General features: G+C 47.4%; 1 protein-coding gene across 1 annotated transcript in view; it reads left to right on the top strand.

Annotated features, from left to right (window-relative positions):
* The window catches only part of LOC125452334 (dynein axonemal heavy chain 6-like), a 920,763-nt gene that overhangs the window by 367,660 nt on the left and 538,481 nt on the right, over positions 1–14,622 (top strand). The window contains exon 41 of the mRNA XM_059645527.1: positions 12,768–12,849. Within this exon, the coding sequence (XP_059501510.1) occupies positions 12,768–12,849 (82 nt within the window). The remainder of the gene's footprint in view (positions 1–12,767; positions 12,850–14,622) is intronic.

The raw sequence follows: 14,622 nt of genomic DNA, 5'->3' as shown, positions 1-14,622 counted from the left end.
GGTTCCAGGATTAATAGTCTAGCAATAATACCATGAGGCCATCACCTACCCCTACTTAATGCTTTATAAATTCTTGTAAAGTTTCTTCAGACTGACAGTTGGTATTTGCTGCTGATGGTGAGAACATAATGTTCTGTGGCAGAACATAAATTGAATACAGTGAAGGAGACAGTTTTATTGCGAGTGTAGTGATTATTCTCCTACAAGGTGCAGACTTTTTTTGTAATGCAGGGGGCACACAAGTCTCTCAGTGAGAAAACCAAATGCTCATATCCTGTACGTCCATCTGGAACATTCTAATTTTAACATATATACTAATATTATAAATGCGTACTATGTTGTATGTCTGCAAATAAGGTAAATATTTGATTTCCAGTTTTTAAAATGCCCTGTACTGTTGGCTTTAACTTGCTCTTTTGTAAACTGTACAAAAAAAATGAACTGCAGCACCTTATACTGCAAGAGAAGAAAATGCTTGCGAGATGAAAAAGAAAGAAGATATTTGCATGGTGCCTTTTATGGAGAATTCCCTGTCGAATCTCCTAAAGGATGATAAGTCTTGGACCTTTGTCATTTTACCAGCACGTTTCAGTGGGTAACATTCTCACTCCTATGCCTCAAGGTCCTGGGTTCACTTCCCACTCGAGCAATTAGAATACATAATTCAAAATGGTACTCCACAGCCATACCAAGGGAGTGCTGCATCTCTGTGTTCTCTCTCAAAGTGGAGGTAAAACTGCATGCATTTTTGGTCTCCCTACCTAAGGAAGGATATACTTGCCATGCAGGCAGTGCAGTGGAGGGTCATAGTGGGCTGATACTGGGGATTGCAAGATTGCCGTATGTGGACACATGGGTTTTACTGGGACTGTCTTCGCTGGAGTTTAGAAGGATGAGAGGGGATCTGATTAAAATGCATGAAGTTCTCACTGGTCTGGTCAGACTAGATTTGGGGAGGATGTTTTCCCTGGTTGGGGAGTCTAGAACCAGTGGTAACAAAGGGTGGAGCTGGATGAACACAGCAGGCCAGGTAGCAGCTCCTAAGATGCTGCTTGACCCGCTGTGTTCATCCGCTCCACACTTTGTTATCTCGGATTCTCCAGCATCTGCAGTTCCCATTATCTCTAGAACCAGTGGTCACAGTCTCAGGAGACAGGATGGATCTTTTAGGACTAAGATGAGGAAATAATTCTTCATTCAAAGCATAATGAAGCCATGGAATTCTTTAAGTCCAAAAGTGTGGAAACCAGATCACTGAACATATTCATGAAGGAGATAGTTAAATGTTTAGATTTTAAAGGCATCACGGGCTTTGGGGAGGAGGTGGGAATATGGTGTTGAAATAGGAGATCATCCATAATCATATTGAATGACAGAGCATGCTCGAAGGGTAAATAGCCTACTGCTGCTCCCAGTTTCTGACTATGTTGAAGAAGGGCAGTGTAGGACCTGGTTGATATTTCTCCTCAGTCATCATGACTAAACAACCGATGGTTGTTCAGGAACCTGAGCTGGCATAAACTGGTTGTCATGTTTCCTACCTTAGCACAGTGACAACATTTCAAAAGTACCTCCATGTATTTCTTTGATCTTTTTGTTGTGAAAAGTGGTATCTTAACACAAATCTTCCTCTCCATGTATCAAGATTAGGAGGGTTAATTGAAATCTCAGTTGAGTTCTGAGATTGTTTTTAGGGACAGATAAACATTTGGAGAGATTTTAGTGAGGCAGCTCAGGAGAGTGAGTCTGACCGTAGCAGTAGCTGGATAGAGGGAAGAAGGTGACACAGGCCTCCAGAGTCAGCAGCTATCGAAGAGAGTGTAAATGTGAAGCAGGTTGCAGAGAGGCTGTGGCTGCTTTGATGATGAGGACAAGGTTTTGAATTCAACCCATTGAGTCATGGTGAGCCAGAGAAGACCAGTGAAGATGAATAACGTTTGTTTTAACAAAGGGTTTCTGGACTTGAAACGTTAACTCTGCTTTTCTCTTCACAGATGCTGCCAGACCTGCTGGGTTTATCCAGAGCTTTCTGTTTCTGTTCCATATTTTCAGCATATATTAGGCATAAGTATGTTGATATGTAGATTCCTGGTCGTTTGTAGTTAATAGAGTGGGATAGAAAGGCTGGCAAGGATATTGAGTCGAGAGACAACGGGAGTAGGTCAGAGATTTGACAGGTGGGGTCAAAGGTGGAACTGAGTGTAGACAATATCAGGTAGAAGTGCAGCCCAAAACAGACCATAGAAATGGGTTCAGATTTGTTGGTTTGGATTATTTCAGGTTGGAAGGAATGCCATTTACACACCAATTGCCAAAAAATGACAGAGCCAGCTTGTTTCTCTGGCATACAGGTTCAGGAGGAAGCGCTGGTGCGTAGGAAACATTTATTTAAATGTTTATTTAAAAGACATAATAAGTTCTGTTAATTTACCTTTCTATGACTTTCTATGACTCCATATGAGCCAATATGGCCAAAGGAGGGCTGGCTAGCAAAATGCTGAAAACAGCTTCAATACTACAACAAATATAAAACCACCTTCTGACACTGCCAAACTAGCATATTCACTTAATAAAAATCAAAAGGCCTGCGGATGCTGTAAATCAGGAACAAAAACAAAGTTGCTGGAAAAGCTCAGCAGGGCTGGCAGCATCTGTGAAGGAGAAAACAGAATCAACATTTTGGGTACGGTGACCCTTCCTCAGAACTTAGTTTGAATTTCATTTAATTGCTTCAGGCAAGTTTTATTTTTGTCATGGTTGATTATTTACCCATTCAGGTAGAAGACAACATATGTCTACATTTATTTAGCATCAGAATGCCTGTAGCTCTCAAAGAGTAGGTGACACGCTCCAAGTAACATATATTTTCTGTCCCCAGCAATTGACCAGTGACCAAGTGCCTCCTTAAACCTCTTCAGAGTGTTAAGAAGAGTAGATAAACAAAGGAATAACACTGAACCATTTTACCCTGCAGCTTGTTTTGCTATTCAATAAGACCTCAACTCATCTGCCTCATTTTCCTTACTACTTATGTAAAAATCAATTGAGTTGTAATGTTTACAATTGAACTAGCATCAGTTGTCATTAATGGGACAGAGCTCCAATCCTCTACCACCAATGTATGTTCAGAAGTATTTTTCAATTTCTAGCTAAGAGGCCTGGCATTAATGCGCAGACTGTGCCTGTAATTCTACACTCTCCAATGAAGAAAACTAGCTTGCCTCTATCTATTCTGTCTGCTCCCCTAAATATCTTGTAAATGTTGATCGAATCTAGTTTCATAATTTGATGGTGTTGTGGAATGATTTTTAGCTTTTGGAACTTAATGGAAATATTGATAAATTGAAATATCTGGTTGAGAAACTGATGATTATCTGTGAAGTAGGTACAATTTAAACAAACCTAGGATAATTGCAGCTCAATAGGGTCAGTTTTAGTAAGTTTTGAGAAGATTTGTAGCTCAGGTTGAGGCTCTGGATGTAAGTTTGCTCGCTGAGTTGGAAGGTTCATTTTTAGACGTTTCGTCACCATTCTAGGTAACATCATCAGTGAGCCTCCGGTGAAGCGCTGGTGTTATGTCCCGCTTTCTATTTATGTGTTTAGGTTTCCTTGGATGGGTGATGTCATTCCCTGTGTTGGTGATGTCATTTCCTGTTCTTTTTCTCAGATGATGGTAGATGGGCTCCAAATCAATGTGTTTGTTGATGGAGTTCCGGTTGGAATGCCATGCTTCTAGGAATTCTCGTGCCTCTGTTTGGCTTGTCCTAGGATGGATGTGCTGTCCCAATCAAAGTGGTGTCCTTCCTCATCTGTATGTAAGTCAATGGATGAACAGTCAATGGGGAGCTTCAAACTAGCGTCTACAGGAAAACAATACATACGGACGAAATACTGAACTACAGGAGCAACCATCCCAACACCCACAAACGAAGCTGCATTAGAACATTATTTCAATGAGCCACCACACACTGCAGCACAGAGGAACTACGCAGAGCAGAAGAAAATCACCTATACAGCGTATTCAAAAAGAACGGGTACCCTATGAACACAGTCCGCCGATTCCTCAGCAACAAACCAAAAAAAACAGACCAAACGGGCCCCAGAAACCATAACCACTCTCCCCTACATCAAAGACATCTTGGAAATGACTGCCAGACTACCCTTGGCATCAGGGTAGCCCACAAACCCACCAACACACTAAAACAGCAGCTAATGAACTTAAAAGACCTTATACAGACAACAAGCAAAACGTATGTCATTTACAAAATACCTTGCAAGAACTGTGACAAACACTACATTGGACAAACTGGCAGAAAGCTAGCCACCAGGATACATGAACATCAACTAGCCACAAAACGACATGACCCACTATCACTCGTATCCTTACATACAGATGAGGAAGGACGCCACTTTGATTAGGACAACACATCCATCCTAGGACAAGCCAAACAGAGACACACACGAGAATTCCTAGAAGCATGGCATTCCAACCGGAACTCCATCAACAAACACATTGATTTGGAGCCCATCTACCACCCTCTGAGAAAAAGAACAGGAAATGACATCACCAACACAGGAAATGACATCAACAACCCAAGGAAACCTAAACAGATAAATAGAAAGTGGGACATAACACCAGCGCTTCACCAGAGGCTCACTGATGATGTTACCTAGAATGGTGACGAAACGTCTGAAAACTATCCTTCCAGCTCAGCAAGCAATCTCACATCCAGAAACTCAACCTGAGCTACAAATCTTCTCAAAACTCATTAAAAATTCTCCTGAACACACTTAAGAAGCTTTTGATGCAAAAAAAATTTTAAAAAACTGTCAGTTTTATTGTGTTGCTTGGATGATGGTAAAATGTATTGAACCCTAGGAATTATAATGGTTCTTTGGATATGTTAGGAGGAGCCAGCATATCTCAAAATATCCTGCATGTTGGAATAAAAACCAGAAAGGTATACATTTTCCAGGTCAAGGAAGCAAATACAACTTGGTGTGGAGCAAGGTGAAACCAGTAAGTCTAGTAAGAGGGTTGGCATCTCCAATTATTCAGATGGGTCCCAGAATCAAGGTTGTGTTGAAGGTGAAAGAAAAATAATATTTCAGTGAATAACATCTGGCTATGTTGGGTCACTATGGAGGTAGGTTGTACAAGGAGATATTCTTTTGTGTTGGGGGTTAGTCTGTACTTTCTCTCACAGAGACAGACAGAGAGAGACAGAAAGTTAACAGAAGTCAGATTGGATAGTTGTGAGAACATGTGGTGTATCTGCTGGCAGCCAGAACAAGGAACATAGAGACCGTTAGCAATCAGTTGGGATTGTTTTTCAAAATAAACAATGCAAATTCACGAGGAACTAAAAATGTCAGATATGCCTCATAAAATAAGTGGAAAGGATAGATAGTACAATGCTCTCACAGAGTGAGCTGTGGAAATCTATGCACCAGACTCAGAAACTGAGGAGCATCAAAGTGAATTCCTGAGAGCTGTTGCATAACTTGGTTTGGTTCCCGGGGATATAAAAGAACCCTCAAGATCCTGGGATGTACAAAGGAACTTGAACGGAACAGAAACAGAGCTGGAAGTGGCTTTAAAATGATCATGTTTCAAGAGGCAAGGTGGAATCTTCACAACCGTTGAACAGTGTGAGAGAAGGTTGGGAGAAAGAGCAGTGAGGAGTGCTAAAAGCAAATCAGTTCCCATTATCTCTGATACTATTTTAACCTCACTGCGAAGCCTCTTCCAGGGATGCCTAACCTGAAGAAGTTACCCTCCTCCCTCCGGACCAACCTCAGGGAATCTCTCTCCCATTGCAACTCTCTTGAAATCTCTTCGGCCTTGAAACTGCTCGATCATGTCCTGAAGCAAACCAGGTACCACAGCCACATCACCTTCCTCAGCACCTGCCTATGGAACCAGATCATCCCCAAGGGACTACAGTCTACATTTCAGCCTTGCCAATTTGGCCCCAACCGTGACCACCTCTACACCCAGAATATTCAGACCCTTCAGAAGCGTTTCTCCCTGCGAGTCCTGAAACAGACACTTGCAGCCATGCGCCGGTACCTCCAGGCACTGCAATCCAGCCTGCCCCAGCTCAGAGCCTCCCTCTCCCAGACCTGCAAAGGACACCTGCTGTTTTTAATCCTCCGCAGGATCCACAGACTGAATACTCAGTTTCACTCTGCTTTACTGGACACCAAAAATCGTAAGTACAACCAACTCACTGGCCCCTGCCACCCACAAGAGGATTCCTGCGCCTCCCAAATCCCGACTCTGTCCCTGCCCCTCCCCCACCATGCACCCGCCGCCATTGACCATGAGGACACGGCCGGAGACCCCACCGATGACGTCACATCCGCCTCCGCCGGCCACAGAACTTCCGGAACCGCTGCTGCAGTCACCACCTCCACGTCCAGGTACAACACCCCACACACCACCCTCACCGCAGCTGCTGCCGCCCACCCCGATCCTCCCACCGCCGACGGAACCCCGCCCACGGTCGACGCCGACGGAACCCCGCCCACGGTCGACGCCGACGGAACCCCGCCCACGGCCGACGGAACCCCGCCCACGGTCGACGGAACCCCGCCCACGGCCGACGGAACCCCGCCCACGGCCGACGACCTCATCGCTCCGCCCACAACCTCCACAGCCAGCAACCCCAGAGGAGACAGCCACACTGAGCCCTGCAGCATCTTCACCATCCCCCCAGACCTCCCACTGACTGAGGACGAACGGTCAGTCCTTAGTAAGGGGCTCACCTTTGTCCCCCTACAACCACACATCAACGAATACCAGTCACGGTTGGACATAGAGATAATGGGAACTGCAGATGCTGGAGATTCCAAGATAATAAAATGTGAGGCTGGATGAACACAGCAGGCCCAGCAGCATCTCAGGAGCACAAAAGCTGACGTTTCGGGCCTAGACCCTTCATCAGAGAGGGGGATGGGGGGAGGGAACTGGAATAAATAGGGAGAGAGGGGGAGGCGGACCGAAGATGGAGAGTAAAGAAGATAGGTGGAGAGAGTGTAGGTGGGGAGGCAGGGAGGGGATAGGTCAGTCCAGGGAAGACAGACAGGTCAAGGAGGTGGGATGAGGTTAGTAGGTAGCTGGGGGTGCGGCTTGGGGTGGGAGGAAGGAATGGGTGAGAGGAAGAACCGGTTAGGGAGGCAGAGACAGGTTGGACTGGTTTTGGGATACAGTGGGTGGGGGGGAAGAGCTGGGCTGGTTGTGTGGTGCAGTGGGGGGAGGGGATGAACTGGGCTGGTTTAGGGATGCGGTGGGGGAAGGGGAGATTTTGAAACTGGTGAAGTCCACATTGATACCATTGGGCTGCAGGGTTCCCAGGCGGAATATGAGTTGCTGTTCCTGCAACCTTCGGGTGGCATCATTGTGGCACTGCAGGTGGCCCATGATGGACATGTCATCAAGAGAATGGGAGGGGGAGTGGAAATGGTTTGCGACTGGGAGGTGCAGTTGTTTGTTGCGAACTGAGACACTTCCGCCATTTACAATCCGACCCCACCACCCAAGACATTTTTCCATCCCCTCCCCTGTCTGCTTTCCGGAGAGACCACTCCCTCCGTGACTCCCTTGTTCGCTCCACACTGCCCTCCAACCCCACCACACCCAGCACCTTCCCCTGCAACCGCAGGAAATGCTACACTTGTCCCCACACCTCCTCCCTCACCCCCATCCCAGGCCCCAAGATGACATTCCACATCAAGCAGAGGTTCACCTGCACATCTGCCAATGTGGTATACTGCATCCACTGTACCTGGTGCGGCTTCCTCTACATTGGGGAAACCAAGCGGAGGCTTGGGGACCGCTTTGCAGAACACCTCCGCTCAGTTCGCAACAAACAACTGCACCTCCCAGTCGCAAACCATTTCCACTCCCCCTCCCATTCTCTAGATGACATGTCCATCATGGGCCTCCTGCACTGCCACAATGATGCCACCCGAAGGTTGCAGGAACAGCAACTCATATTCCGTCTGGGAACCCTGCAGCCATATGGTATCAATGTGGACTTCACCAGTTTCAAAATCTCCCCTTCCCCTACTGCATCCCTAAACCAGCCCAGTTCATCCCCTCCCCCCACCGCACCACACAACCAGCCCAGCTCTTCCCCCCCACCCACTGCATCCCAAAACCAGTCCAACCTGTCTCTGCCTCCCTAACCGGTTCTTCCTCTCACCCATCCCTTCCTCCCACCCCAAGCCGCACCCCCAGCTACCTACTAACCTCATCCCACCTCCTTGACCTGTCCGTCTTCCCTGGACTGACCTATCCCCTCCCTACCTCCTCACCTACACTCTCTCCACCTATCTTCTTTACTCTCCATCTTCGGTCCGCCTCCCCCTCTCTCCCTATTTATTCCAGTTCCCTCCCCCCATCCCCCTCTCTGATGAAGGGTCTAGGCCCGAAACGTCAGCTTTTGTGCTCCTGGGATGCTGCTTGGCCTGCTGTGTTCATCCAGCCTCACATTTTATTATCTTACGATTGGACATAGAGCAGTTTTTCCGCCGTCTTCGCCTCCACGCCGACTTCTTCAACCGGGAGCCTAACCCTCGCTCCACTGACCCCTTCACCCGCTTCCAACACAAGTCCTCCTCCTGGACACCACCCCCAGGCCCCCTACCCTCCCTCAACCTCTTCATCTCCAACGGCCGTCGAGACATTAACCGCCTCAACCTCTCCACCCCTCTCACCCACTCCAACCTCTCCCCCGCAGAACGTACAGCCCTCCGCTCCCTCCGCTCCCACACTTACCTCACCATCAAACCCGCAGACAAGGGTGGCGCAGTGGTAGTATGGCGCACTGACCTCTACATCGCCGAGGCCAGACGCCAACTCTCCGACACCACCTCCTACCGCCCCCTCGATCATGACCCCACACGCGAGCACCAAACCATCATCTCCAACACCATTCACGACCTCATCACCTCAGGGGCCCTCCCACCCACAGCCTCCAACCTCATTGTTCCCCAACCCCACATGGCCCGTTTCTATCTCCTTCCCAAAATCCACAAACCTGCCTGCCCTGGTCGACCCATCGTCACAGCCTGCTCCTGCCCCACCGAACTCATCTCCACCTATCTGGACTCCATTTTCTCCCCTTTGGTCCAGGAACTCCCCACCTATGTCCGTGACACCACCCACGCCCTCCACCTCCTCCAGGACTTCCAATTCCCTGGCCCCCAACACCTCATCTTCACCATGGACGTCCAGTCCCTGTACACCTGCATTCCGCATGCAGATGGCCTCAAGGCCCTCCGCTTCTTCCTGTCCCGCAGGCCCGACCAGTCCTTCTCCACCGACACCCTCATCCGCCTAGCTGAACTCGTCCTCATCCTCAACAACTTCTCTTTTGACTCCTCCCACTTCCTACAGACTAAGGGGGTGGCCATGGGCACCCGCATGGGCCCCAGCTATGCCTGCCTCATTGTAGGTTACGTGGAACAGTCCCTCCTCCGCACCTACACAGGCCCCAAACCCCACTTCTTCCTCCGATACATTGATGACTGTATCGGCGCCGCCTCTTGCTCCCCAGAGGAGCTCGAACAGTTCATCCACTTCACCAACACCTTCCACCCCAACCTTCAGTTCACCTGGGCCATCTCCTGCACATCCCTCACCTTCCTGGGCCTCTCAGTCTCCATCTCAGGCAACCAGCTTGTAACTGATGTCCATTTCAAGCCCACCGGCTCCCACAGCTACCTAGAATACACCTCCTCCCACCCACCCTCCTGCAAAAATTCCATCCCCTATTCCCAATTCCTCCGCCTCCGCCGCATCTGCTCCCACGATAAGACATTCCACTCCCGCACATCCCAGATGTCCAAGTTCTTCAAGGACCGCAACTTTCTCCCCACAGTGGTCGAGAACGCCCTTGACCGCGTCTCCCGTATTTCCCACAACACATCCCTCACACCCGCCCCCGCCACAACCGCCCAAAGAGGATCCCCCTCGTTCTCACACACCACCCTACCAACCTCCGGATACAACGCATCATCCTCCGACACTTCCGCCATCTACAATCCGACCCCACCACCCAAGACATTTTTCCATCCCCTCCCCTGTCTGCTTTCCGGAGAGACCACTCTCTCTGTGACTCCCTTGTTCGCTCCACACTGCCCTCCAACCCCACCACACCCGGCACCTTCCCCTGCAACCGCAGGAAATGCTACACTTGTCCCCACACCTCCTCCCTCACCCCTATCCCAGGCCTCAAGATGACATTCCACATTATCAGAGGTTCACCTGCACATCTGCCAATGTGGTATACTGCATCCACTGTACCCGGTGTGGCTCCCTCTACATTGGGGAAACCAAGCGGAGGCTTGGAGACCGCTTTGCAGAACACCTCCGCTCAGTTCGCAACAAACAACTGCACCTCCCAGTCGCAAACCATTTCCACTCCCCCTCCCATTCTCTAGATGACATGTCCATCATGGGCCTCCTGCAGTGCCACAATGATGCCACCCAAAGGTTGCAGGAACAGCAACTCATATTCCGCCTGGGAACACTGCAGCCTAATGGTATCAATGTGGACTTCACCAGTTTCAAAATCTCCCCTTCCCCCACTGCATCCCTAAACCAGCCCAGTTCGTCCCCTCCCCCCACTGCACCACACAACCAGCCCAGCTCTTCCCCCCCACCCACTGCATCCCAAAACTAGTCCAACCTGTCTCTGCCTCCCTAACTGGTTCTTCCTCTCACCCATCCCTTCCTCCCACCCCAAGCCGCACCCCCATCTACCTACTAACCTCATCCCACCTCCTTGACCTGTCCGTCTTCCCTGGACTGACCTATCCCTTCCCTACCTCCCCACCTATACTCTCTCCACCTATCTTCTTTACTCTCCATCTTCGGTCCGCGTCCCCCTCTCTCCCTATTTATTCCAGTTCTCTCTCCCCATCCCCCTCTCTGATGAAGGGTCTAGGCCCAAAACGTCAGCTTTTGTGCTCCTGAGATGCTGCTTGGCCTGCTGTGTTCATCCAGCCTCACATTTTATTATCTTGGAACTCTCCAGCATCTGCAGTTCCCATTATCTCTGATCCCGTTTTATCACTAAACGTTGAAGGGTGAGTCAGGATTTTGGTGAGTGTATGGTATACTTGCATGGACTAACATGCATCAACATCCTCATTATTACATCGTCTCACCTCATCAATATGCAGTTTCCCATTCTCCCAGCCCCCAGATTGAAACTGGACAGTGATAGTTCCTGATGTGAAAGTCAGAGTGGATAGCTGGTGACTCTAGCTCAAAACCTGCCCCTCCAGCTCTTCATCAATCACCATCTTCTCAGGGCACACTCGATAGGTAGTAACAGCATACAGCTCATGTCCAGAAGGAGCTCCAGTTCCCTGTCAGCAAGGCAGGATGTCTATTATCCCCTGCCTGAACATTCTGAATGAGATGAACCATGCAGGGCAGCTGCGGACTCCCAAATACACAGATGAGCTTTAGAGAAGATGCCAGGAACCCTGAGAGGACCTGGCAATTGCCAATACTTCCTCCTGTGTCAAGTAGGAGAAAATGACAAATATGGCCAGGGGATGGTGATGTGTTGGGGTTGGTCATGGCTCATTGGCCTTGCACAGAGAAACCTCCATGAAACCATAAAGCTCACCAAGACTTCTTGCACAGCACCCTCCAAACCTATGATCATTTCCATCTGGAAGGACAAGAGAGCACCATCTCCTGCAAGTTCCCTCCAAGCCAATCACCATCCTGACTTAGAAATATATCATCATTCCTTCACCCTCTTTTGTTTAATCTATTATCAGCTTTGTTTGGTTGACTTAGGACACTCGCCATCTCATTCCATGAAAGTCAATCCTTGCTAGAATCTCAATAGCTATTTCAGTTTTCACTTTTACAAACATTACATTGACCTCAATCATATTATAATTATCATTAGATAAATGTTTGCACACTGTTAGACCGTTAATTAAATCTGACTCATTACTCCTGGTTAAATCTACAATTGTTTGCCTCTTTGTTGGTTCCAAGACATATTGTTATAAAGATCTACCCTTCACACACTCAGGAACTGAGCTACTTTTCTGAAATTAGCCACTCTACTTATTTCAAAAAAAGTAGGAGTTGAAATGCTCACATTAAACCACATTGTTGCCTATGTTCTATTCTAATGTTCTGCTTTCACACATTTCTAACTTCTGTGTCCTGATTTTATAGTTTCTTCCTGCATTGTTTAGCTCCTCAAGCTGCTTGTCTTCATGCCCACATGCATATGGCTTTTTTAACAATGCAAGGAGCTGTACAGCAAGGAAACAAACCATTCAGCCCAAATCATTCATGTTGACCAAGATATCCCAAACTGATCTAGTCCCTTGAGATTGTAAGCCTTGAGGTTCTGTTCTTTAATTTAGCTCCAAACTCCCAGTTAATGGAAGGCACAGTTATTGAATGTAGAACAGCTATGACATTTCATCCATCTATGTCCGAGCTGGCTCTCTGAAGGAGCAATTCACTGCCCACAGCCTTCCATGCACTTCAGCTTTGGATAATCATCAAAAATGTACTGAAATGTACAGAATCCAATGAACAGAATGCAACAGAAAGAATCACAAATGACCCCTCTGGATTCTCTGCTTTGTACCAATCAACAACCACAGACTGTGATTTACAAAAGACCAGTTGCCCTTCAATCGCTGCAGTGAGAGATATAGAAGCAGTTAGTAGTTTTTCTGAAGACTGATCTTTTGTACTCCTTTCTTGACAGGTGATAGCACTGCATCCAATGAAAAAATCAAGAGAACAGAAGGGCTTCAAAAACAGGATGTGGAGGGCAGCTCTGGAACCAGGTAAGATTTGGCAGGGTGCCCATGTGACCTACTTTTGCTACAATCTGGAGCTCCATGCACCTACCAAAACTATGACTTCATGTCACCATTAATGGGCCAGAGTAAAAGCATAGCAGTTAAAAATACACAACATAGTCCAGCAGCATCAGCATGGCTTCAAGAAGGGGAAATTGTAACTGACAAATTTTCTAAAATTGTTTGAGGAAATGACAAGCTGGTTAGATAAAAGGAAAGCAGTCGATTTAATATATTTGGATTTTCAAAAGGTATTAGATAAGAAATCACTTATTTAGAACGTAGAACATAGAACTCTACAGCGTAGTACAGGCCCGTTGGCCCTCGATGTTGTGCCAACCTGTGAAACCAATCTGAAGCCCGCCTAACCTGCTCTATTCTATTATCATCCATATGTTTATCCAATGACCATTTAAATGCCCTTAAAATTATCGAGTCTACTACTGTTGCAGGCAGTGCATTCCGCGCCCTTACTACTCTCTGAGTAAAGAACCCACCTCTGATTTCTGTCCTATATCTATCACACTTCAATTTAAAGCTATGCCCCCTCGTGCCAGCCATCTCCATCCGAGGAAAATGGCTCTCACTGTCCACCCTATCTAATCCTCTGATCATCTTGTATGTCTCTATTAGTTCACCTCTTAACTTTCTTCTCTCTAACGAAAACAACCTCAAGTCCCTCAGTCTTTCCTCATAAGACCTTCCCTCCATACCAGGCAACATCCTGGTAAATCTCCTCTGCACCCTTTCCAATGTTTCCACATCCTTCCTAAGATGCAGCGACCAGAACTGTTAGCAATACTCCAAGTGTGGCCGCACCAGAGTTTTGTACAGCTGCAACATGACCTCATGGCTCCGAAACTCAATCCCTCTACCAATAAAACCTAACACACCGTACCCCTTCTTAACATCCCTAACAACCTGGGTGGCAACTTTCAAGGATCCGTGTACATGGACACTGAGATCTCTCTGCTCATCTACACTACCAAGAATCTTACCATTAGCCCAGTACTTTGCCTTCTGGTTACTCCTACCAAAGTGCATCACCTCACACTTGTCCACATTAAACTCCATTTGCCACCTCTCAGCCCGGCTCTGCAGCTTATCTATGTCCCTCTGTAATCTGCAACTTCCTTCTGCACTATCCACAACTCCACTGACTTTAGTGTCATCCGCAAATTTACTAGCACATCTTTCTACACCCTCATCCAGGTCATTTATAAAAATGACAAACAGCAGGGGCCCCAAAACAGATCGTTGCAGTACACCACGGGTACCTGAACTCCAGGATGAACATTTCCCATCAACCACCACCCTCTGTCTTCTTAAAGCTAGCCAATTTTTGATCCAAACCGGTAAATCACCCTCAATCCCATGACTCCATATTTTATGTAATAGCCTACCATGGAGAACCTTATCAAACGCTTTACTGAAATCCATATACACCACATCAACTGCTTTACCTTCATCCACCTGTTTGGTCACCTTCTCAAAGAATTCAATAAGGTTTGTGAGGCACGACCTACCCTTCACAAAACCGTGTTGACTATCCCTAATCAAATTATTCCTTTCTAGATGATTATAAATCCTATCACTTATAATCCTCTCCAACACTTTACCCACAACAAAAGTAAGGCTCACTGGTCTGTAATTACCAAGATTGTCCCTCCTCCCCTTCATGAACAAGAGGACAACATTTGCTATCCTCCAGTCTTCTGGCACTATTCCTGAAGATAATGACGACGTAAAGATCAAAGC

This window comes from Stegostoma tigrinum, chromosome 4, assembly GCF_030684315.1.
Source record: "Stegostoma tigrinum isolate sSteTig4 chromosome 4, sSteTig4.hap1, whole genome shotgun sequence".
NCBI lineage: Eukaryota > Metazoa > Chordata > Chondrichthyes > Orectolobiformes > Stegostomatidae > Stegostoma > Stegostoma tigrinum.
Note: the sequence above shows the minus strand (reverse complement) of the source record. Positions and strands in the feature narration are given on the sequence as shown.